The 23,789-nt window shown below is 47.8% G+C and overlaps 1 protein-coding gene across 8 annotated transcripts in view; it reads right to left on the reverse strand.

Annotated features, from left to right (window-relative positions):
- Window positions 1-11,854: 11,854 nt before the first annotated feature.
- Window positions 11,855-23,789, reverse strand: part of KIAA0319L (KIAA0319 like) — a 126,294-nt gene continuing 114,359 nt past the window's right edge. For 6 of the 8 annotated variants that reach the window (XM_032246905.1, XM_032246906.1, XM_032246904.1 and 3 more), the window contains 5 exons: window positions 22,773-22,915; window positions 21,218-21,340; window positions 20,557-20,647; window positions 19,080-19,171; window positions 11,855-13,165 (listed from right to left, as the gene is read on the reverse strand). In XM_032246905.1, coding sequence (XP_032102796.1) covers window positions 12,978-13,165; window positions 19,080-19,171; window positions 20,557-20,647; window positions 21,218-21,340; window positions 22,773-22,915 — 637 coding nt within the window. In that variant the 3' untranslated portion in view covers window positions 11,855-12,977. Of the gene's footprint in view, window positions 13,166-19,079; window positions 19,172-20,556; window positions 20,648-20,668; window positions 21,085-21,217; window positions 21,341-21,470; window positions 21,617-22,772; window positions 22,916-23,789 lie in introns of those variants that run through there. The other 2 variants (XM_032246907.1, XR_004259442.1) reach the window with 2 other exon arrangements.

Consider the following 23,789-nt stretch of genomic DNA (forward strand, 5'->3'; position numbering starts at 1 on the left):
GCTCACGCCTGTGATCCCAGCACTTTGGGAGGCCGAGGTGGATGGATCACTTGAGGTCAGATGTTCGAGACTAGTCTGGCTAACATGGTAAAACTCTCTCTCTACTAAAAATACAAAAATTAGCTGGGCATGGTGGCAGCGCCTGTAATTCCAGCTGCTCCAGAGGCTGAGGTAGGAAAATCACTTGAACCCAGGAGGCGGAGGTTGCAGTGAGCCGAGATTATTGTGCCACTGCACTGTCCAGCCTGGGCAACAGAGTGAGACTCCATCTCAAAAAAAAAGTGGGGGGAAGAAATGCATGTATATCAGTATGTTTAGGAAGATCATGTGATAGAGTTTATTAGCTTTTCGGTTTTGTTTGTTTGTTTTTTAAGACAGAGCCTCTGTTGCTCAGGCTGGAGTCCAGTAGCGCTATCTCGGCTCTCTGCAACCTCTGCCTCCTCGGTTCTGGCGATTCTCCTGCCTCAGCCTCCTAAGTAGCTGGGATTACAGGTGTATGCCACCACAACAGACTAGTTTTTGTATTTTTAGTAGAGACAGTGTTTTGCCATGTTGGCTAGCTGGTCTTGAACTCCTGACCTCAAGTGATCCACCCACATCGGCTTCCCAAAGTGCTGGGATTACAGATGTGAGCCACCATGGCTGGCCAGTACTTTTCTTTTTTTTTTTTTTTGAGATGGAGTCTCGCTGTGTTGCCCAGGCTGGAGTGCAGTGGCTCTATCTTGGCTCACTGCAGCCTCTGCCTCCCAGGTTCAAGCAATTCTCCTGCCACAGCCTCCTGAGTAGCTGGGACTATAGGTGTGCACAACCGTGCCCAACTAATTTTTGTATTTGATGGGGTTTCACCATGTTGGCCAGGCTGGTCTCGAACTCCTGACCTCAGGTGATCTGTTCACCTCAGCCTCTCAAAGTGCTAAGATTACAGGCATGAGCCACTGCACATGGCCTATCTATATTTCTTTACTTTGCATATGAATGCCAGGTCATAAATTTATTTTTTAATTGGGAGAAAAACACTAAATCAATGAAACATCTTTGACTTGTTATATATGTCATCAGTTTGGGAACAAGACAACCGTACAACAGCAATCTCCCCATACTTCATTAACAGAACCGCTCCTTCCCCACAAGTTTTAGCTAAGCAGTGGCTCCCTTAGTAAAAGCGTATTTTCCAGGCCACCTTGTAATTAGGGGTGACCGTAGGATGGCTTTTTGACCAATGGCATGGAAGCAGAAGTGAGTTCACATCTCCCAGGCAACACTCCTGAAAGGAGACGCATGCTGGTCTTGTTTTCCCTTTCCTGTGAACTGGAACATGAATGTGTCATGACAGGTCAGTTTTGTCCATGTGGGAAAGGGCAGCATACCAGAACATTAACCTCACGAACTGAGTCACCTGTCTCTCCTGGTCTGCGTGCTAGCTCAGACCTTTGCATAAGAGAGAAACTTTCCATTTTATTTAAGCCGTTTTTTTTTCTTTGCTCTTTTATAGTAGTCAAACCGGTATCCTAACTAATACACCCACAATACCCACTGTCATTTTACTGCTAAACAGAACTGGAACTTCCGATCATAACAAAAAGATTATCAATACTGGAAGGTGAGAAAACACATTTGTTGTGGTTTTGTTGTTTTTGAGGCTGAGTTTTGCTCTTGTTGCCCAGGCTGGAGTGCAATGGCGTGATCTCCCCTTATTGCAACCTCCGCCTCTCATGTTCAAGCAATTCTGCCTCAGCCTCTCAAGTAGCTGGGATTACAGGCATGTGCCACCATGCCCAGCTAATTATCTATTTTTAGTAGAGACGGGGTCTAACCATGTTGGCCACCTGGTCTGAAACTCCTGACATCAGGTGATCCACCCGCCTCGCCTTTCAAAGTGCTGGGATTACAGGCATGAACATCACGCCTGGCCCAGAAAACACATTTTTAAGTCATTTCCAGATGTTCAAGAACATATATAAGAATGAAAAGAATTAAACTCTTAAATAAGTTCGGCCAGGCAAAGGTTGCAATGAGCTGAGATCGCCCCACTGCACTTCAGCCGGGACGACAGAGAGTGTCTCAAAAAAACAAAAAATGTTTAGTAATTAATACACAAGACCCTTGTTTATTTTAGTAGATGGTGTTGGGAAACTGGCTTTTTACATGAAAGAAACAGAATCCATCACTAGCATCATGTCCAAAGGTGGACTCTGGATATTGACCTAAGATGTAATTGTGAAGGGCAAAATTACAAAATTAAGAGAAAACATAGGAGAACATTGTTGTGATCTAGATTAAGGATAAATAAGCTTCTTAAATGAAATCCCCAAAGCACAAACCATATGGGGAAAACAAAAAAGATTGATTTTATTATATAAGAATGTTCAATGAAGGATAGAGAGGACAGGGTGAAAATCCTCGGAATGTTTAAAACCACCAATGGATTTATATCTAAAATATATAAAAAACAGCTGAATCATGAAGATGAACAAAGGATAATGAAAAGATAATTCATAGAAGAACAGCCCAAAAGGATGAGTACAGCAAGAGAGACATTTACAGAGCTATCACTCTACACCCTTAAGATTGACCAAAATGGGAAAAAGAAAATGCCATGTTGTTGGTAGTGTAGGAATGTAAGGCACATTCCTACCCTTACTACACAGGGCAAGAGGAGATGCACACCTGCACACCCATTCTGGAAAGCAATCTTGGACACTGTCATCTTGAGGAAGTTTGATAGCTTTATAGTAAGAGATTCCCAACTCCATTAAGTAAAAGATGAACCTTATCAAATGCCTTTTTTCTGTCTATGTAATCATGTAATTTTTTATTCAGCAAAATACATTGGTGGATTTTTCTGATATTGAACAATCCTTGCATTTCCTTGATTAAACCCTAATTGATCATGATGTATGATATAAATAACATTAATACATATATACATACACGTCACATGTATATATGTATACATACGTATATACACACACTATTAGATTAACCATTATCAATAACATTACCTTCTATTCGTAGTTTGCTGTTTTAATTATAAATAAGTTGAATTTACCAAATGCTTTTTTTTTTTTGCATCCACTGTAATAGTCAAATCTTAATTTTTCTGCCTTGATGATATTGATTTCACTTGCAACCATAGATGCAAAAAAAAAAAAAACCCTTAAATATTAGCTAGCCAACCTAGCTGTGTGTGTGTGTATTTCATACAAGTGAAATTGTAATTTTATTTATCTCTTGATTCTGGTGTTTTATTTTGTCCCCTAAGGTGAGGGGAGGCCTTTGCCTTTTTTTTTTTTTTTCCTTTGAGATGGAGTCTGGCTCTGTCGCCAGACTGGAATGCAATGGCGCAATCTTGGCTCACTGCAACCTTTGCCTCCCGGGTTCAAGCAATTCTCCTGCCTCAATTTCCCCAGTAGCGAGTAGCTGGGACTACAAGCATGTGCCACCATGCCCAGCTAATTTTTGTTTATTTTATATATACGTATCTTTTGAGACGGAGTCTTGCTCAGTTACCTGGGCTGGAGTGTAGTGGCCCAATCTCAGAGGCTCACTGCAACCTCTGCCTCCTGGCTTCAAGCGATTCTTCTACCTCAGCTTCCTGAGTAGCTAGGGCTACAGGCGCCCGCCACCATATACGGCTAATTTTTGTATTTTTAGTAGAGACGGGGATTCACCATATTGGCTAGGCTGGTCTCGAACTGCTGACCTCAAGATCCTCCCACCTCAGCCTCCCAAAGTGCTAGGATTACAGGTGTGACGTACTGCACCTGGCGGCCTTTTTTATTTACTTAATGCCCACTGGTCTACTCAAGTTTTTAATGTCCTGCCAATTTGGATTTTAACAACTTCCTCATTTTCATCTGTATGTTCAGGTTTATTAACATACAGTTCATAATTATTTCCTTTTTAAGTTTTGTATTCTGTTTGCATCTTCTCATTTTCTTGGTCATAACCTTTTCAAAGATCCAGCATTTGGCTACGTCAGTCTTGTTTCATGTATTTCTCATTTTATTACTACTCTTCTTTTCTTGCTTTTTCTTTAAAGAATGTTGTTCATTCTTTAAATGATTGAATGATTGCCTCATTCACTGTAATCTTTCTTGTTTCCTGAAAATAATTTCAAATCTACAACATTTCAAATATTTCCTCCACTTTTTTCTCTTTCCTTCTGGGACTCCCATTATTCAGATTAGGCATTTCTGTCCCTGGACTTCTGTGTGTGTGTGGTTGAGGGGGGGTGTTTCATCCTGCTTCGTTTTGGTAGATGCCCTCAGTATGATGCTCCAGCTCATGGACTTGTTGTGACATATATCTGTCCTATCCTATTTGTTATTTTTTTCCACCCTTAATATTTCTACTTGGGGCCAGGCACGGTGGTTCACGCCTGTAATCCTAGCAATTCGGGAGGCCAAGTTGGGCAGATCACCTGAGGTCAGGAGTTCGAGACCAGCCTGGCCAACGTGGTGAACTCCATCTCTACTAAAAATACAAAAATTAGCCCCAAAATACAAAAATAAGTGTGGTGGCACATGCCTGTAATCCCAGCTACTCAGGAGACTGAGGCAGGAGAATCGCTTGAATCTAGGAGGCAGAGGTTGCGGTGAGCTGAGATCGTACCATTGCACTCCAGTCCGGGTGATAGAGTGAGACTCCTTGTAAAAAAAAAATTTCGACTTCGTCATTGTTCGTGTTTCAGATTGCTTACATTTCCCTGTTTACTGTGAATTCTAGTTTAGTTTGCTGTCTTTGGGGGCAGGGGCTTAGGTTCATCAGGTGGCATTTGGTTATTTTAGCCTGTGAGCTTGTGTTCCTTCACAGCAGCAGCTTCTCTGTGGTATTTGTTGGTGAAAGGCCAAAGCCAGTCTCTACCCTGTCCTTCCCAGTGAGTTTAACAAGGGACATTCATGACCTCCAGGTACCTCACAGTTGCTATTGTCCACTCCACCAGCAGTGTTCCAAGAGTTACCTTCAGACCTTTAGGAAGCAGCACTGTGAGGAGGCACAATTCCTGGTCATCCTCTGCCAGCCCTGAGGCTTTGGAGGGAACAAGGGCTGGGAGTTTCAGCCCTAAAAGCAGCTGCCCAGCCCACTCCTCCTTTCTCCCCAGCAGAGCTTTTGGGTTGCCCTGATAGTGTCACCCTGACAGTGATTTGACTGACTGTCCCATGTCCAGCAAGAACAGACATATCCCTGATGCCCTACCTCCCCTCCGAGTTTATGATAACCTGCATCTTTTGGGGTTCCTACAGGATTTGTGGGAAGTTTTCGTTTGGTTTGCGATTTGATCTTAAGGTTGATTTTTCAGGAACGGAACCTGTAGCTTAGCTAGTTCACTGTCTTAATAGGATCCAAAGCCCCAGTGTGTCTTCTCTTGTCTTTTTATTTTCAGTCTTTCTATGTGATGTTTTAGGTGTCTGTCCTATAAATAGGGATTTACAATTAAACCCAATCTGTTAAGCTGTGTTTTGTGGGAGTGGTTTTGTTAACATCCAATCTGAAAACTAATACCTATTAAGTGGTCACATATTTAATGCTGATTTTTTCCCCCTCCATTCCTGCTGATTGGTTGATTGGAATTTTTTTTTCTTTCCTTGTCTGGTTTAGATGCTGTACATTCTAGTTCTGAATTTTTTAGTGGCTTTCTCAATATTATAAGATGAATGCCTGACTTTCTAAAATCAGTATTCCATCATCCTATGGAAGGACTAGGTCACCGTCATCACCCCGTCCCCATCTGATATGTTATAGTTCAGTATTTTCATTCTGTCTCTTTATTCTCTCCCCAAGTAGTACTCCCTGGGAACTTCCTACGCCAGGTTTCATTGGAGGATTTCGTGTGGGAGAAGCTAGCAGCGGCCAGATCTGCCATCTCCTTCCCCACCTTAACTGGTGTTTTCCTTGAAGCCACCTCTGTCACATCCCTGGGCTGGTCAGACTGTCCCCCTCCCGGGCTCCCGGAACATCTCCGCATGCCTGTGTCGATGTTGGTCAGGCTCTGTGTTCATCGCGGGCACATTTTAAAGTGCATCCCTGTTCCTGTGGTAGAGACTAGGGATAGGATGATGGGTCGGTTGACATTAGTGGTTTTGAAATGCTGAAGTTTATATTGCTTTCCCAAGTAAGAGTAGTATGGTATTTAATATTTCCAAAGAGTACCATGTTTAAAAGTGCCCTTATGCTTTTAAGAGAGATAGCTTGGGGTTTCTGAGATAAGGCAGGAATAAAGTGGCATGCACTAGTCGCTCCTGAGAACGGCCACGTTTATGGTTTCTGTGGTTTCTCTACTGCCGTCCCTTAATCACTGATGGGCACTTACGGATTATGGGTAGCAAGACAGGAACTGTTTCCATCTGAGGCTACTGAGACTTGTGGTTTTGTTTCTGCATAACAGAATCAGCATGAGAAGCTTCCGAGGCACTGACTACTCCCAGATCATGTAGCTCACCCACGATGTTTTCCTATCTGTGCTGTGTTAGAGGTAAGAACATTACAAAACAGAAGTTATGGCTCTAGCCTCATGAACTTGCAAGCAGGTTGGGGACAAAAGGCTGAGTGCTGCACAGTGGCTGAAGGCACAGGAGTCATCAGCAGTCTTTAAATAGGGCCCCAGGTTTCAAAGGAAGAGGATTCTAGGCTCCTAGGATCCACTTGAAGACAGGGGCATTACCTGGGAAAAAGCTTCAACTGCTCCAATGGGATGGCACTTCGTATCTCTTTTAATGCTTGTTTATTTCAGCAATTAATAAATGCCAAGAAAAATAATGATTGGCTGGGCTTGGTGGCCCCCACCTGTAATCCCAGCACTTTCAGAGGCCAAGCTGGGTGGATCACCTGAGGTCAGGAGTTCAAGACCAGCCTGGTCAACATGGTGAAACCCTGTCTCTACTAAAAGTACAAAAAATAGCCAGGCATGGTAGCCCGTGACTGTAATCCCAGCTACTGGGGAGGCTGAGGCAGGAAAATTGCTCGAACCTGGGAGGCAGAGGTTGCAGTGAGCAGAGATCACATCACTGCACTGCAGCCTGGGCAACAGAGCAAGACTCTGTCTCAAAAAAAAAAGAAAGAAAGAAAAAATAATGATTGACAGGCTTCCCATGATTCAGCTCCCCATTTGAGGCCCTAGGATCCACTTGAAGACAGGGACATTACCTGGGATAAAGCTTCAACTGCTCCAGTGGGATTGTACTTTAACTCTTTTAATGCTTTTAGTTTATTTAACCAACTAATAAATGCCAAGAAAAATCATGACTGGTCAGACCGGGACTCCAGGATGACTCCAGGTGGTTACTGACATCGTTTTTTTTTTTTTTTTTTTTGAGATGGAGTCTCACCCTGTCGCCCAGGCTGTAGAGCAGTGGCATGATCTTGGCTCACTTCAATCTCCGCCTCCTGAGTTCAAGCAATTCTCCTGCCTCAGCCTCCCAAGTAACTGGGACTACAGGCACACACCACCACACCCAGCTAATTTTTTTGTATTTTTAGTAGAGATGGGGTTTTACCATGTTGGCCAGGATGGTCTCAATCTTCTGACCTCATGATCCGCCCTCCTAGGCCTCCCAAAGTGCTAGGATTACAGGCGTGAGCCACAGCACCCAGTTGCTGACATCGTTTTTCTTAAGAGCACTGAGTCCTCTCAAAGATTCTGGGTGTGGGTGATTCCCTGCAGATGACAAAGATTCTGACCTCTTCCAGATAGCCAGGACTCCAGTTGAAGAACACGAAATGCTGTAGCCACTTACCGCACAAAGTATGAATTAAACCTTTTGCGCTAGATTTCTCCTGCCTCTCTTTAACACAAGATCATAGAAATGGGCATTTGAAGGTGTGTTCCATTTTCTGGGCAACAAGCTATAGAAGCCGTTGAGATACTACTGTCAGCAGTTGGGGGAGTCCCTCCACACGTAAGGTCTAGGGACTGAAGTCTCTGATTGCTGGTTATTTCTCTCCAAGCCTTCAGCTTCCCAAACCACACACTCCAGCTACCCCACCCCTGCTCCAGATCCCTGAGCATGTTGCCTTGTGCTAAGGGAGGGTCTGAGATAGTATTTCCTGCTCTTCAGAAAAAGGACAGAAAGCATGTGGCCTAGAACTGAATGGCCAAGGCTGCGGCGTGCCTCTGAGTCCTCTAGCTGACTCAGGCCCAGAGAGGCCGAAGAGAAGTGAGCCTGGGCCATACGATCTTAACAGCACCTAATGGGGGATGGGGGATGTATGGCTAACACAGTAAGAGTTATTACTCTCATAACAATTCCCTGCCATTCTGGTGGGACAGCGCTTCTCCATGGTGGTTCGGGACCAGACTTCCTCCATCCTGTCTCCACCAGGACCTTAGAGTCTCCCAAGTGAACCTCTGCAGCTCACCGGCAGATAGAGGGAGGGACCAAGGTCTGCAATAGTCAGGCCTAAAGATGGAACACGTCTCCTCTACCCGTATGATGCAGAAGGCTGGAAACGTGGACGAGCTGTGTGTCCTGCACACAGAACCTAGTTTGGTGGCCAGCTCATCTCTGCCACACCGAACTTTAAAAGCCTCTCACTGGTGATTAACAGATACTGGGTGCCTGGGTGCTTTCCCTCCCTGTCTTCCCAAACTCATCAGTTTGTAAGTTTTTTTTTTTTTTTTTTTTTTTTTTTTTTTTTAAGACACTCTCTCTCTGTCACCCAGACTGGAGTGGAATGGTCTGACTTTGGCTCACTACAACTTCTGCCTCTGGGGTTCAAGTGATTCTCCTGCTTCAGCCTCCCAGGTAGCTGAGATTACAGGTACCTGCCATCATGCCCATCTAATTTTGCATTTTTAGTAGAGAAGGGGTTTCACCATGTTAGCCAGGCTGGTTTCAAACTCCTGACCTCAAGTGATCCGCCTGCCTCAGCCTCCCAAAGTGCTGGGATTACAGGCATGAGCCACTGTGCCTGGCCCAGTTTGCAAGTCTTTTGGAGCTAAGTTACTAAGGGCTCTTTCCACTTCTCAAGGGCACTATGACTGCACGATTATCTGCGGAATACATAAAAGACCAGTTAAGTATCTGAAAATGAAAACAGCATGTGGTTTAGGTTCCAGGCCACAGTAGTTCTGCTCAAGTTCCCCAGTTGATTCTAATATGCAGCTAGAGTAAGAACCAATAAAGCAGCACAACAATGTTGATTGATTAGAAGTGAGGGGAGAATAAAGCAGAGGGGAAGGCGAGCGTAGGGACTGCAGTCACCTGCCAAGCAGGTAATTCTGTATCTGCATGAAGAACTGCGGAAAAGGCTGGGCAACACCTGACCTTCCCATGAGAGGTAACTTTAATTTTGTTCCTTGTGACCAAAGGAGGCTAATCAACACCCTCTAATATCCAGCCTGAAAAAATCAGAGCATGCTCCAGGAGGGGAGTTTTACTTGTTTTGGCAGCACCTGGACAATGAGGTACACACCCCGTCCAGGCCCTTTGTGGGGAGGCTTAGGAGTGGGCAGCCACTGCCCATCCTAAGATCTTGGGTATTAGGCAGCCACCCCCAGCACCAGCCACACACTGGGGCGCAAGGGAAGTGGAAGCAGCTACAACAGCGGCCTGGGTTTGTCCAGAGAACCTACAGGGGCCCTTAAACCAGTCAACACAAATTCCATGAAGGAGACGAGGGCCTGATGCTTGCTCCTCAAACCCTTTTCCAAGGGCTGATGGCTCCTTACCACACGCATCTTCTCTTTGCCTATTTTCAGAGACCTTGGCTCAGCACGTGTGAGGACCTCTTCAGCACTTTCTTCTTGTCAGATGGGTCAAAGGGAAGCTGGAAGAAGCGGGATCAGTCTTACCCTGATGTCCCTAAGCAGAAGGCCAAAGCTGCAGCCTTCCAGCCCTGGGGCATTTGCTTGAAGTGTTGCCTCCTGGTGGCTAAGTTTCCTGTATGCACACAGTACCTAGTGGGGTTCAAGAAATGTGAGCTCTCCTTGGCCTTCTTTTCAACCATTCTAGAAAATGAGACTGGGAGGCCTTTGGCAAGGGTGGAGGAATGTTTGCCAACCTGAATTTGATCAAGGCAGGGATTCCCGAGCTCCTGGAATCGAGTGTTACTTCAGACAGGTTGCTTTGGGATGAGGAGTTGACAGGAACTGATGTGATAGCCTAGACCTGCTTCACAAAACAATGTCAATTCCTGGGTTTTTTGGTCATTTTTTTTGGTGGGAAGAGTAGAGGATGAAAAGTTATTTTTGTCAACTCTGAAACTGACATTAAAAATATATCCTTCAGGTGGGACATGGTGGCTCACGCCTGTAATCCCATCATTTTGGAGGCAAGGTGAGCGGACCACCTGAGGTCAGGAGTTTGAGATCAGCCTGGCCAACATGATGAAACACTGCCTCTACCAAAATACAAAAAATTAGCCAGGCGTGGTGGCAGGCGCCTGTAATCCCAGCTACTCCGGGAGGCTGAGGCAGGGGAATCGCTTGAAAATACACACACACACACACACACACACACACATATATATTTTACGTGTAATATATATATATATCCTTCAGTGGGTTGTAGCTGAGATAAACAAGATGAAGAAAAGAAGCCTAGAGAAAAAGGGAAGCCTCCCTTTTGTACTACAAAGCCAGTAACTGGTCGGGTCCTGTGGTTCCTTCCTGAATCCTTCGAAGCTATTCCTGAGGCACCACCTCACCAAGGCCTTATCACCTCCCACCCAGCTACTCTGCAGTCTGGCCTGTACCCAGCTCCACTGTTCTGTTGCCCGAGCTGCCAATGGCTTCTGCTGTGTGCAGGCCAACTGCTTTTCGAGTCTGAGTGCCCTCCGCTCCATAGAGCCTGCCTGCTGTGGCTGTGTTTAGGCTGCAACACTGCGCCCCACCTCCACCCGCCAACTCAGCAAATCTGTGCCCTTAGCTTGGAGTATACTCCTTGGTGGATTCAAGCCCTCCCTTTTCTAAATTTACTTCTTTCACCCCACTCAGGATGGGACACGTGCTGGCTCCTATTCATGCGGCATTGACTATGCGCTTCTCAGCTAGAGGTTCTCAAAGGGAGGCTCAGGACCAGCGCATCAGCATCTCCTGGGAACCTGTTAGAAAGGCAAATTCTTGGCCAGGCGTGGTGGCTCACGCCTGTAATCCCAGCACTTTGGGAGGCCGAGGTGGGCGGATCACCTGAGGTTGGGAGTTCGAGATCAGCCTGACCAACATGGAGAAACCCTATCTCTACTAAAAATACAAAAAAATTAGCCAGGCGTGGTGGTGGCGCATGCCCGTAATCCAAGCTACTGGGGAGGCTGAGGCAGAAGAATCGCTTCAACCCAGGAGGCAGAGGTTGCGGTGAGCTAAGATTGTGCCATTTCACTCCAGTCTGGGCAACAAGAGCAAAACTCTGTCTCAAAAAAAAAAAAGGCAAATTCTTAGGCCCTCCCCTTCCCCAGACCTACTGAATTAGAAGTGCAGCAACCTGTTTGAAGAAGCCTCTTGTGCTGAGGTTTGAGACACTGCTGCACAGTGAGCAAGGCTCCGCCGGGCCTGAGTTCCCCTGTCACTGTATGTGTAGATTAAGTGACTTCATGCCAAATGTCTAAAGCCACACCTGGACTTTAAGACACTCTGTGTCCCCCAGCTTGGTCACAGGTGGACATGAATCATTTTTGTGTTCGAAAAAGATATGGGAAGAAAGGACATAAACCCTCTTCCCTCAAAGCCAGCAGGGGCACTGGGGTGGTGCCTCCCACCCACCCGTGGCAGGCAGGGCCCAGCACCACTGTTGCATGTGTTGATGCCAGGCCCAAGACTTCCTCGCCAGAGGCCATGCCCTCACCAGGCTGCCTGGGTGGTGGGAACTGTGCACAGGTCCGAGACGTCGTGTGAAGCAGCACAGCCAGCAGACAGATGTGCACAATTAAATAGCATGTTTAATCATCCCACAATGGACAGTAGTGCAGTAGAAATTGTGTCTCTTTAAAAGGTCACTCCCCCAAAGCTCCCATTCCCCAATACCCAGATAACCATGGTGAACAGGGCCAAGGCCAGAGGGACCCAGGAAGTCTTGGTTCCAAAGAGCTGAAAGTCTTTCCAAGTCAAAGTTGCCTTGTAAGCAGCCAAGAGCCCAATAAGTTGATGCACACGCGCTCATTCTAACACACACACATGCAAGGGACACAGAGAGAAACACACGGAGGGAGGGACAGAGAGGGGACCATGTTGGGGCCATCGCACACATGCGCTCTCATGCCACAGCATTCCAGTCTGTGGGGCTATCTCCTCTGGGGATAGGGAGTGGGGGCCTGAGCCCTGAAGCAGCGGGTACTGGTCACATGGAGAGGAGGGAGGCGGTCTGTCCAGCCTGGCTGCTCTGACAAGAGCCCTGGCAGCAAGAGAGGCCACTCGCCACCTCTGAAATAGTCAATCCTCCCCTAATCTCAGGTCAGGTGGGAGAAGGGAGTGGGGCTCCAGTGCTAAGGGGGGCCAGATATCATTTCTATGCTACCTACCATCCCAGCATCTATGGTGAGGGGAGGGGTGCCACTTCCTCCTAGCCTAGGAGAGGGTGTACTCTGCCCTAGAGAAGGGAACAAACAACATGCCCACAGTCAGGCTCTCCGGAGCCAGGAGGCTGGTAGTGCTTGGTTTTGCACCTAGGCATGTGGGCAGCAGGGCAGGCCTCGCCCTGCAGCACTCTAGGCACAGTGACCCTGCCCACTGGGGAGCTGCAGAGGCTAGGAGCTGGCTGGGTCTGCCCTCGGGGGAGGGAAGGAGTTTGCAAAAAAATGAGGCCCTGAGGTGAGGATATCTGAGGGCCCACCAGACAGGTTTAAAGAGGAAACCTCTTCATTCACAGCTTCGTTCAGGGGTTCCTGGAGGACGTCTCTGGATTCAAGTTCCAGCAGTTCTGGTTGGGGCTGTCAGGGCCAAATGATCAGTGGATGCTGGGACAGCAGCTGCCCGCAGACTCAGGAGGTAGGAGGACCGGCCTGGCAGTGGGCGGGGCCCTGCCCTGAGGAGACAGACCAGGTGGCTACAGGATCTCCTCCCGTGGGCTCCGAGCCTTCAGTGGGGTCTGCCCGTTGGGTACAGAGCCATTCTGGCCGTGTAGGAGTTTGCCCTTCTCTCGGTCTGGCCATGTAAAGATGGCGTCGTCACTGTCCAGCTCTGACTCGGAGTGCATCAGGCTGCTACTTAGCACCAAGCCTTTCTGTTTGATGCCTGCAGGGAAAACAAGGAACCCAGTGTCAGGAGACCAGCCTCCAGGCTGGAGCCACCCCCACACCTTACCCCAGCCTGAGGAGCTGAGGAACAGGGCAAGTCACAGGCTCCTCTCCAGGCTGGGAGGTGCAGAAGGAAAGGAAGCTTCCCTGGCCCTTCTCCTGGGCACGACTGGCTGCAACAGTCCAATAAGGGGCGTCACAGAGTGCAGATGAGAGCACACCTGGGGTCTCCTGCTGGTTCTTGGTCTCCAGTATCCATGAGCTTTGGTTTGGGCCACCCAATGACATTCTCTTTTCTTTACCTTTCAAATTTGGAATATTTTATCATCTCCCTCTATGGGTGGAGTGAGATGGTAGGCAGGAAAGCACAAAGACCTCAGGCTCTGGAGAATGAGCTGTTAACTGCAACCTAGCTCAGCAGGGCCACCAAGTTGCGACACAGCATGAGTGTGCAATTTCAGTCCATATAGACCTTTTCTCCGTGGGCTCTTGCTTGCTCTGGCTTCACCGGGTGCTAGGGTGGCAGAGCAGGTGCATGCTTGGAGAGGTCTCTCCTGCTGGGAGAGTCTGACTGAAGTGGGGACTCTCAGAGGCAGTCCCAAGTGGCCAACTTACCAGAACACATAAAACAAGAACTGCAGGAAGCACCTGGGGTCAGAGAAGACGCCTCCAATTCTGCAAGCCATGGTAGTCATCACTACCTATCCCTATAGATGCAGAGAGGCCACAGACATGAAATGTGGTCTAATAAGAAGAGCTTTAGGGCAGATCCTGTCCAATAGCAAGATGGCTGCCCTCTGGCTGGTGCAAAAACTCCAGAGAAAGCAAACAGCAGGCTGAGACAGCAGGACTAGAAGTGGGAGCTGCCAACAGGGGGCACCCCCTCAGCAGTGTTCTGGGTCCTGGTAATGTCCATACCCAGGAGCTAACCTCCCTCCTTTCTAAAGGAGGTAACTAGTCAGGTGGGGTGTGTTTGACCCAGGCAGTACCGCAGTCTCATCATCCAATTTTCCCTTCTCCCAGGAGAAGGATCCAGATCTCCCTCACATACTCAAAGTGTCTTGAGAGGATTCCCAGCCATTCGGCCCTTCCTGGCCACACCTGACTTAAGGCTGGGAGTGCCCTGAGCTCTCCAGGCTGAGCGTATCCAGACTCTGATGTGTCTGTCACTCAGGACCACATATGCCTGAGGACCTTGCCCATGTGCAGCTGTGCCTGTACCACGTGCTCTGGGGCTCAGGCAGGGAGCTTCCTCACCACGTCGGTGTCAGGGTTACAGTTCTGGGTCGTGACTGCACAGCCACCTCTCCTACTGAGTCTCTGGACAGTGGAGCAGCAGGGCCACAGAAGAACACTGACAGCCAGGGCTTCTTCTCCAGTGTGGTATGGACAGTGGAAAGGGCCCAGGTCTTCCAAAGGCCCTGCCTCGCCCCTTGAAATACCCACCCATTCATAGCTGCCACCTTCCCAAAGCCCCTCTGGCTGTAGTAGTGAGGACAGGAGCCTAGGTTCAACCTTACTTCAAGAGAAACTTTTAGAAAAAAAAAAAAATCAATAGAATAGTAAAATAAAACAAAACCATAGCTCCTGAATGTAAAGGGGCCTCCCTGAGGGGGGCAGCCCCACACTCACCAGGTGGGACTGCTCTCTTTCTTCAGTTACTGCTCAACCTCAGTCTAAACTGGCTCCTGGCGAACTGTCCGTCCAGGCTCCCGTGCATACACATCCTCTTCCCCACCACAGGCCCACTCAATCTACCCTTCTTCTAACCAAGCTTCTTCAGTTCCATATCTGACACAATATGGTTTGAATCCCATTCTCCTCGTCCTCCTAGTGACCCTGCTCTGGGCTGGACCTGCTAACCCACTGAGCCCAGAACAAGAACCAGTGCTTCCGGCCTGCTCAGAACCACACCGAACATGAGCGGGCTCTCCCTGCTCCCTTCAGTAGACGCTGCCCACAGGAAGACAGCCCTGCTGCCCTCACCTGGTCACACATTGTTGGTTTGGGTCCCCCAGATGCCACTGGAACACGCTGTGGCTCTCCCCTCTCCCTAAGATGTCCGCTGTGCTGAGCTCAGGCTCCCATCCAGTTTCACCTCTGCAGTGCGGCACTTCTCGGGGCCATCACCCTTTGTTTCTCCCCTCCTGCTTCAGAAGAGGCATCTTAACTCTATGGTTTCCTCTCTCTCCTCTCTCCCCATCTCTGTCCTTCCTCCTCAGTCAGGAAGCACCTCTCCAACACACCACCCCGCCACCCACCTTCTATATCACCACCCACAGATCTCATGAGCCCCTCCCCGAGGAAGAGGAGGCCCTTGCCCTCTGCCTGCCATCCTGCTTCTCCAGCTTTCACTGCTCAGCTTCTAAAAGGATTTTTAAATATTCAGGGCCTTCATCTCCTCACTTCACTTCCTAAATCGCCTGCACTTCCACTTCTGCTGTCACTCCCCATTCCACTGCAGCTCTCTAATGGACAAGGAACTTCTCTGCTGTTATCATCAATTCTGATTCTTTGGCCTCTGTAGCAGCAAACACCAATGGCCATGCCCTAATGAATCCCCTCCTCCCTCCTGAATGGTCCTTCTTGGGCTCCTCCATCCTAGGCCTGTTCTTTCGTCCCTCAACATTCCCCCATAAGGGACATGACCCTTTGTGGTGCTGAACCTCATCAGCAGGTGTAGAAATAGATTCCTATTTCTGCAGTTCCAGGTCTGACTCTTCTGCTGAGTTCCATTTAATTCATCTCTTACCCAGTCACGGCACCAGAGGTCCTGATTCTGTCAAGAGCCCTATGGTTCTCCATCTCTCTGGTTGGAAGTCAGCATTGACCTTGCCGGGCCTAGCTATAACCCAGGGACACCACGCTGTGTGAACCACCATCAGCTCCTCCTTGGACCAAAAATCTCCTTGCTGGTCTCCCCACTTGTAGCTGCTCCTCTTCAATTATTATATGCTGTCACCAAACTGATTTTCCTAAACCAGCATGTTCAAGACGTTGCTTCCCAGCATCACCAGGATAAATGTTTAACTCTGCAGGCTGATATTCAAACTTTCACAGTTTGGGCCTTGTCAATTTTTCATTCTCATTTCCTCAGCTCCACTCATAACTGTCTTGAACCAAACACCTGATCCTCTCCAAAGCTTCTTCTCCAGTCTCTCCATCTCAGGGAATACACCACCACCCAATCCACAGAGCTCAGCGCTGATGCTGTGAACCCTCCTTCCTTTCTCCCTTCTCTCACACCCCACCTGGCCAACAGACCACTAACCTCATCAAGTCTTTCTCAAATATCGATCTGGAATCTCTCTGCCTCTCAACCCTGAGGACTTTCTATCTAACTTCCTTTCAGCTAACCTTTCCCCCTCCAACCCCCGCACCTGTCAGCCATAGTCATCTTTTTTTTTTTGAGTCAGAGTCTCGCTGTATCACCCAGGCTGGAGTGATCTTGGCTCACTGAAACCTCTGCTTCCTGGGTTCTAGCGATTCTTCTGCCTCAGCCTCCCGAGTAGCTGGGATTGCAGGTGCCCGCCACCACACCTGGCTACACAGCTGTCTTTCTAAAATGTAAACGAAGACCAGGTGCTGTGGCTCATGCCCATAAGCCCAGTACTTTGAGAGGCCAAGGCAGGTGGGTCACTTAAGCCCAGGAGTTCAAGACCAGCCTAGGCAACACAGCAAAACCCCATCTCTGCCAAAAATACAAAAAAAAAAAAAAAAAAAAAAAAAAGATTGCTGGGGATGTTGGCACATGCCTGTGGTCCCGGCTACTTGGGAAGCTGAGGTGGAAGGATCACCTGAGCCTGGGGGGTCAAGACTGCAGTGAACCTTGATTGCACCACTGCACTCCTGCCTGGTTGGCAAGAGTGAGGCCCTGTCTCAAATAATAATAATTGTAATAATAATAATAAATGTAGACCAAATCCCACCATTCACTTCCTTAAAAATCTATCAGTGGATCCCCATTATGCTCAAGAAGAGCCCTCAGCAGGGCCGCTGCTCATCCACTGAGCCTTGGGTCACTCAGCCCTTACTCTGTGGGCACGTGAACCTGTCCAGCATGTCACCTTCTTCCACCTCCTCAAATGCTCTCTGCTCCTTCCAGCGGCTGGGCCTGTACCAGTTTTGTTCCTGTGCTATTTCCTGCAGCTTTATCCAGCTCTACTCATCCAGGTCTCAGCTTAAGTGTTTTTCTTCATAAAGGCCTTTTACAAGCATATTTTATACATTTGTGAGTTTGCTTAATGTCTGTCTGACATCAGCTACGTAAGAGTGGAGTCTGTCCATTTGATTCACCACAGTAGAGCAGTGTCTGGCCCAGGGCCTGGCACACAGTGGTCCCGCTCCACATCCACAGATGAATGAGACATAGCCCCTGCCCTCAGGGATTTCACTGACGGGTAAGGAGACAGGCAAACCTAACTAACAATGAGACAGTGAGAGAAATGCTGAACCAGGCATGTAGGAGAAAGGTGACCACAACCTGAGGAGGTTTAGGGAGGGATAAGAAAGAGTTTTCTAGGGCTGGGTATGGTGGCGCACACCTGTAGTCCTAGCTGCTTTGGGAGGCTGAAGCAGGAGGACCACTTGAGCCCAGTAGCTGGAGGCTGCAGTGAGCTATGACTATACCACTGCACTCCAGCCTGGTGATAGAGTGAGACCTCGTCTCCAAATTTTAAAGAAAGAAAGCGATTACTGGGTTAACCAGCAGAACTTGTTCAGAAAAGAGGGAGATCAGCAAAGAGAAAGGTTCTGGAAAAGCAAACTGATGTAAGCTCACAAAGACCACATCTACCAGACCAAAAACTCTAGCTTTTTGTGCTAGAAATAGTAAGTCATTGAAGAATGTCAGGGGGTGAAAAAGCATGATCCAAGTAACGTGATAAAAGCCTTGGCTGCTGTGTGAGGGGTGGGTTTTGCACATTTCACCTCCATGCCCTCATTCTCAACATTCCTGGGTGAAAACTTCTGCCTGCCCTCACTACTCTGGTTTCCTGGGCCCATTTCAGGTCCCACCACCTCCAATCTTCACCTTGAGTGTTGGTGAATCCAGCTGCTTGATGCAGAGTCCAGACTGCTGTGAGACTGTTCTCTTCTGCTACTGTGTGTCTTTTCTCCCTCACTAGACTGAGGGCATAGCCTGTGTCTGATGACTCTCTAAACCCCGACAGCCTCTCCCTAACACAAAGCTTTAAGTACGAAAGGTGTTTAAGAAATGCTTTATATAAAAATAGTTCTATTTGCAGGGTGTTTAGGAATCACTTTATAGAGTCCAGCTCTCATAAACCGACAATACCTGTCCCATGGCATCCATGATGAATGAAACTCTCACCAGCTGACCCAGCCGAGCCAAGGAAAGAAGGCCCACTACCTGCCCTAATCTCCCAGTGCCATCAGTCAAAGTCATTTTAGTGTTTCTGCAGGGAAACTGCCCTCCTATCTGCCCTAAGACACTGACAGAGGCTGTGGACTTGCCAAATAATAACGGTAGAAAGACAGGAGAACAAGACTGGCTGAAAGGAGGTCAGCCGGCAGACATGGGCCTGGGTCTCATCTCTGCCCATAAAGGACAGACTGAGCAGCAATAAGAGACAAGTTCAAGGTCCCTGACCCTGACTACCTGGGGCAGTTGGAAAAGTGGAGGTGGGAAACATGAGAATGCACAGGCAAAGGAAAACAAAAGGCCCAGCCCCTCTGCCAAGTGGAAGGAGCACTGCAAAGTGGGTTCTCTAGAGGCATTTTGTCCAGTGCAGCTCAGGGCAAATCTGATCCTCAGTCTTCATCAGGCAAGGGAACAAAATGCTTTGCAAGCACAGTGAGCTGTTAGTGACATACTCAGGAGGGGCTAATGACAGCGGCCTTCCACAGAGAGAGTGCACAGACCCAGAGGCTCCTGCCCCCTGGGTCCCTACCTGCTCGGGAGGTTGGCTTCAGTTCCAGGCTTTCTTGATCCGTGGCATCCAGGATCTTGTACTTGCTTTTCCTCTTGGGTTTTCCTTTTTGCCTAAAAAACACAATCCCCACCCTTGCTCAGGAAAGAAGTCCTCTGGGAGGATGAGAGCCAGATGTGCATACAGAACCCTGTCTTGGTGGGGCGCCTACTGGGAAGGGTGTCCTCTCCTTACTTCTCAGCCAGCAACTGTGATTTGTTCCTCATCAATTCTGGAGAAGGGGAAGGGAGCTATGACCACTTTTGCATGAACTCACACCACTCCACAGGGGCAATGAAGGATAGATTGGTTAAAAATGTAAAAACAAAATCCTCTGCTTGAAGCGTGTGGGAAGAGAGAGGCATTACACTAACAAAGTTGGTAATGGCGGTTGTCTTAGGCTGGTGGGAATTTTTAAAATTTCCTTTAGATCTAAGTTTCTGTTTTTGTTTTTGAGACGGAATTTTTTGCTCTTGTCGCCCAGGCTGGAGTGCAGTGGCGCCATTTCAGCTCACTGCAACCTCCACCTCCCAGGTTCAAGTGATTCTCCTGCCTCAGCCTCCCGAGTAGCTAGGATTACAGGTGTGCGCCAACACGCCCAGCTGCTTTTTGTATTTCTAGTAAAGACGGGGTTTCACCATGTTAGCCAGGCTTATCTCAAACTCCTGACCTCCTGATCCACCCACCTCGGCCTCCCAAAGTGCTGGTATTACAGGCGTGAGCTACCTCGCCTGGCCTAGTTCTAAGTTTCATGTGAGGTTATACTGCAGGTTGAATCTCAGCTCTGTCACTATTAACTGGTCCTCAGACAGTGATGTACCTTTCCAGCCTAAGGTTTTTATCTGTAAAATGGGGAAAGGTTATTTGTATTTAAAATGGTATTACCTATAAAAATATTATGGCACACAGTATATACAGAAATAATACTTACTAATAATGAAAACATAAAATAAATGTAACCTTTCCGTCTTAGAAGACTCAATAGGAAGACTCAAATGAAAAACACAGGACGCTTGAGCCTGGCTAAGAGTATACCTGTGTGGAAACATGCACACCTGCGAATCCCAACTAGAAAGGAAGGCAGAATTAAAAACTCGTGGGCTATGCTGGTGAGGCTAAGGTGTAGTGGATTAAAGAATACACACTTTACAGATGTGATTCAGGTCCGTACCCCTGGTCCTCACACTCACCTCCCCACCTTGCCCCACTCCCGCCCAGCCATGTTTCCCAGGTTCCAAATCACTGCTGTGGCTGCCACTCACTGAAGGAGTGTGCTTCTGCCCTCAGGATAGCCTAAGGGTGAGGAAGGTGCCTGTGCATGCCTTTGGTGGGTCAGACCTCACTAATGCTGACTGCGGACCCAGCACAGTCCTTCCACGTGGAAGGTGCCAAATACCTCTCTGAGGAACCAATGTATGACAAGAAGCCCAAATGAATTTCAAAGGAGAATCCATCTTACCTCTTACAACAACAGATCACAGTCCAAGACAGGATTCCCAAGGCAACAACAATGACAAAGGTAGCAATGATAACATATAACACGCTCCACTCTGCCAAGAAAATCAAAATGGTGAGGGCTGTGGAGGGAGAGGCTGGAAGGGAGATCTGGGCTGCTTTCAGCTTGGGCAGGTACGGCCTCACTCTGGAGACAAGCATGCCCCAGGGCTCCCCAGGAAGGTGAGACCTTGGAGTTAAGGGCAGCTGAGGCTTTAAACCTTTTAAAATGTCCCTGCTTTTCAGTCCCTGCTCCAGGCAAGCCCTGAGACCCTGCAGCAGTGGTGCAGGCTGAAAAGAGCTTTAAGAGGGAAATGAGGGCTTCCATTAGGCTACAGCACGGAGGCACTCCAAAAGACAGGAGGCTTTTCAGCTGGTGGGATTTAGGCTGTAACTGGCAGTTGATCTGAGTTAAGCCTGGTTCTTCTTACACGACTGCTTCAGAGCTTTCCTCTAACCTTGAGCAAGTGTGGAGGAAGGAGGTAAAAGTCCTCTGCAAACAGAAAATACACAAAGTTCTTCTCCTTGCCTGCTCATCTGCTTCAGAAACACCAACACCCACCCACTCAGTGCAGAACCACATTCAGCGCCAAACAGGCTGGCACTGTGCCACATAGAAAACTCACCACAGTTACTGTCTCCATCCCTCAGCTGCACCTTGATAAAATTCTCCATCCAAAAAGGGTCACAGATACAGCGTTTGGTAAAGGAGTCACAGTGGCCATGGTCAGAACAGTTCAGCTGACATGCTGAGAGTGGCAGCAAAGGGAAGAACGTCAACAAGAGTCAGCCAGGGGGTGACAAGCAGCACCCAGGGCCCATGAGGGTACCAAAGCACCCCAGATTAATGTTATGTGGTGAAATATCCTGGAGACCCACCTTGGGCACAGCACCTGCCTTTCTCATCTCAACTGGACAAAACTGGAGCAGTCAGGAGGGCCACTAGAAAGATACTTCCAGTCTGTCTTCACTGTTGTTTGTCTACATCAGCAATTCTTAATCTTTTATGTCCCACACATCCCCTTCTCAGAATTGCAAAAATAGAATACATATAGTACTTCAAAGGAAAGCAATTATATTAAACATGTTTTTGAAATATTAAAGAAGACAGGCTGGGCACAGTGGCTCACGCCTGTAATCCCAACACTTTGGAAGGCCAAGGCAGGTGGATCACTTGAGGTCAGGAGTTAGAGACCAGCCTGGGCAATATAATGAAACCCTGTCCCTACTAAAAATATAAAAATTAGCTGGGCATGGTGGCGCATGCCGGTAATCCCAGCTCTTTGGAAGACTGAGGCAGAAGAATCACTTGAACCCGGGAGGCAGAGGTTGCAGTGAGCTGAGATTACGCCACTGCACTCCAGCCTGGGCAACAAAGTAAGACTCGGTCTCAAAAAGAAAAAGAAGACCCATTTTTGAAATAACATTGTGTCTTCATTAAAGCATTAAATAGGCCAAGTGTGGTGGCCCCACACCTGTAACCCCAGCACTTTGGGAGGCCAAGGCAGGTGGATCATCTGAGGTTGGGAGTTCAAGACCAGCCTGGCCAACATGGCAAAACTCCATCTCTACTAAAAATATAAAAATTAGCCTGGTGTGGTGGCTCATGCCTGTAATCTCAGCCACGTGGGAGGCTGAGGCAGGAGAATCGCTTGAAGCCAGGAGGCAGAAGTTGCAGTGAGCTGAGATCGTGCCATTGCACTCCAGCCTGGGGGACAGAGTGAGACAGTCTCAAAAACAAAACAAAACAAGAGCTAGAAGTGGGTTTAACAATTATCATAATTTTGAAGTAGTGATAAGTAAAAATGACATCATGTAATGTGATAGGAAATTTGCTATTTCTATTGCCCCAAAGCCACAGGTTCTGTTGATACTACTGTAGTTTGTTGCCTACATTGATCATTGAAGGAAATAGTGGGTTTCAGTCAAAGGTTAGTGAAAATAAAGATGTAATTTTTCCCCACTCAAACTCACAGCCTTTTGAACGTGATCTCAGAGGCCCATGGGTCCCAGGTTAAGAACCCCCAGTTATGAATCAGGACTTTCATAATGGTAGTGCAGGAAAATGATTATCTCCATCTTCCCAGAGAAAAGGAGATGAAGGCCAAGGACAGAGAGGACCAATGGGTGAGCTGCAGGTACTGGGTAGGCTCTTGCTCCCAACTTCCCAGAATTACTCACTGACAGTGTTGATTTCCAGGGCTCTGAATATCAAAAAGTCTGCCTTTTGCTTCCGCAGCTCACTCTTGAGCATCGCTGCCACCTCATGGCCTTTGAAGATCTGGTGAGGAGGCTCGTTTTGAACAAAAAATATCATTTTGGTGCTGCAGAGACATGCAACAGTACAAATGAGCTGAAGGGACCCACACCTGCAACAGCAGCTACCATTTACTAAGTACCTTCTGTTTGCGACAGACACTGTGCTAAGTATTATACGCATTCTGTGACTACAAGCCAGTGAGAAAGGCGTTATCAGGGTCATCTCCATTTTACAGAGGACAACACTGGGACTCTGTAAGAGGGGGTAAGTAACTTGCCCAAGGTCACACAGTTGATTATGGCAGAGCCAGATCCCAACCCTGTTATGTCTGACTACAAAGCCTGTTCTTTTTTAAATGCCCTAAGCTGCCCTCAGCTAATAAAAGAACCCACTCCTCCAGCAAGAGGACCCATACCCTCCATCTAACTGGAAGATGAGAAAAATGGGGATTTGGTATGGCTACATCCCTGTTGTCCGCCTTTTTACAGCTAAGACTGCTGGGTTTGTAACTGGGTTCCTTTAAAGACAAACCACAATGCTTTGTAAATGTAAATGGTTGGACAGCATCAAAAATTATCCATAGGTCAAAACATAGCCAAAACAATTATGATGACAAACAAAAGAAAGACCTTCTACTGTAGTATGGCTGCTATGAAATTATACTACCCCATGCCCAGAATCTGTTTGCTGACTGCCAATTTCTGTCAGACAGACCACATCTGAACTCACAACTGGGTAGCACAAAGTCTGTTCTATGTCTTAGCCTTAATTTTTAGTAGCTTGCCTCTTGAGCTCCATGTTTGTTTTACAATTAGAACTTTCTAGATCACTGGGTCACATTGGTTTACAAGTATGACCAAGATATTGATTCCCTCAGCATGCAGTGTGTCTTGGTGGGACCTGAGCACCCTAGAGGCCCTGGACCAGTTGCTTCCAGT

The sequence above is a fragment of the Sapajus apella genome, unplaced genomic scaffold (genome assembly GCF_009761245.1).
Source record: "Sapajus apella isolate SASKATOON/1434 unplaced genomic scaffold, GSC_monkey_1.0 scaffold62, whole genome shotgun sequence".
NCBI classification, from domain to species: Eukaryota; Metazoa; Chordata; class Mammalia; order Primates; family Cebidae; genus Sapajus; species Sapajus apella.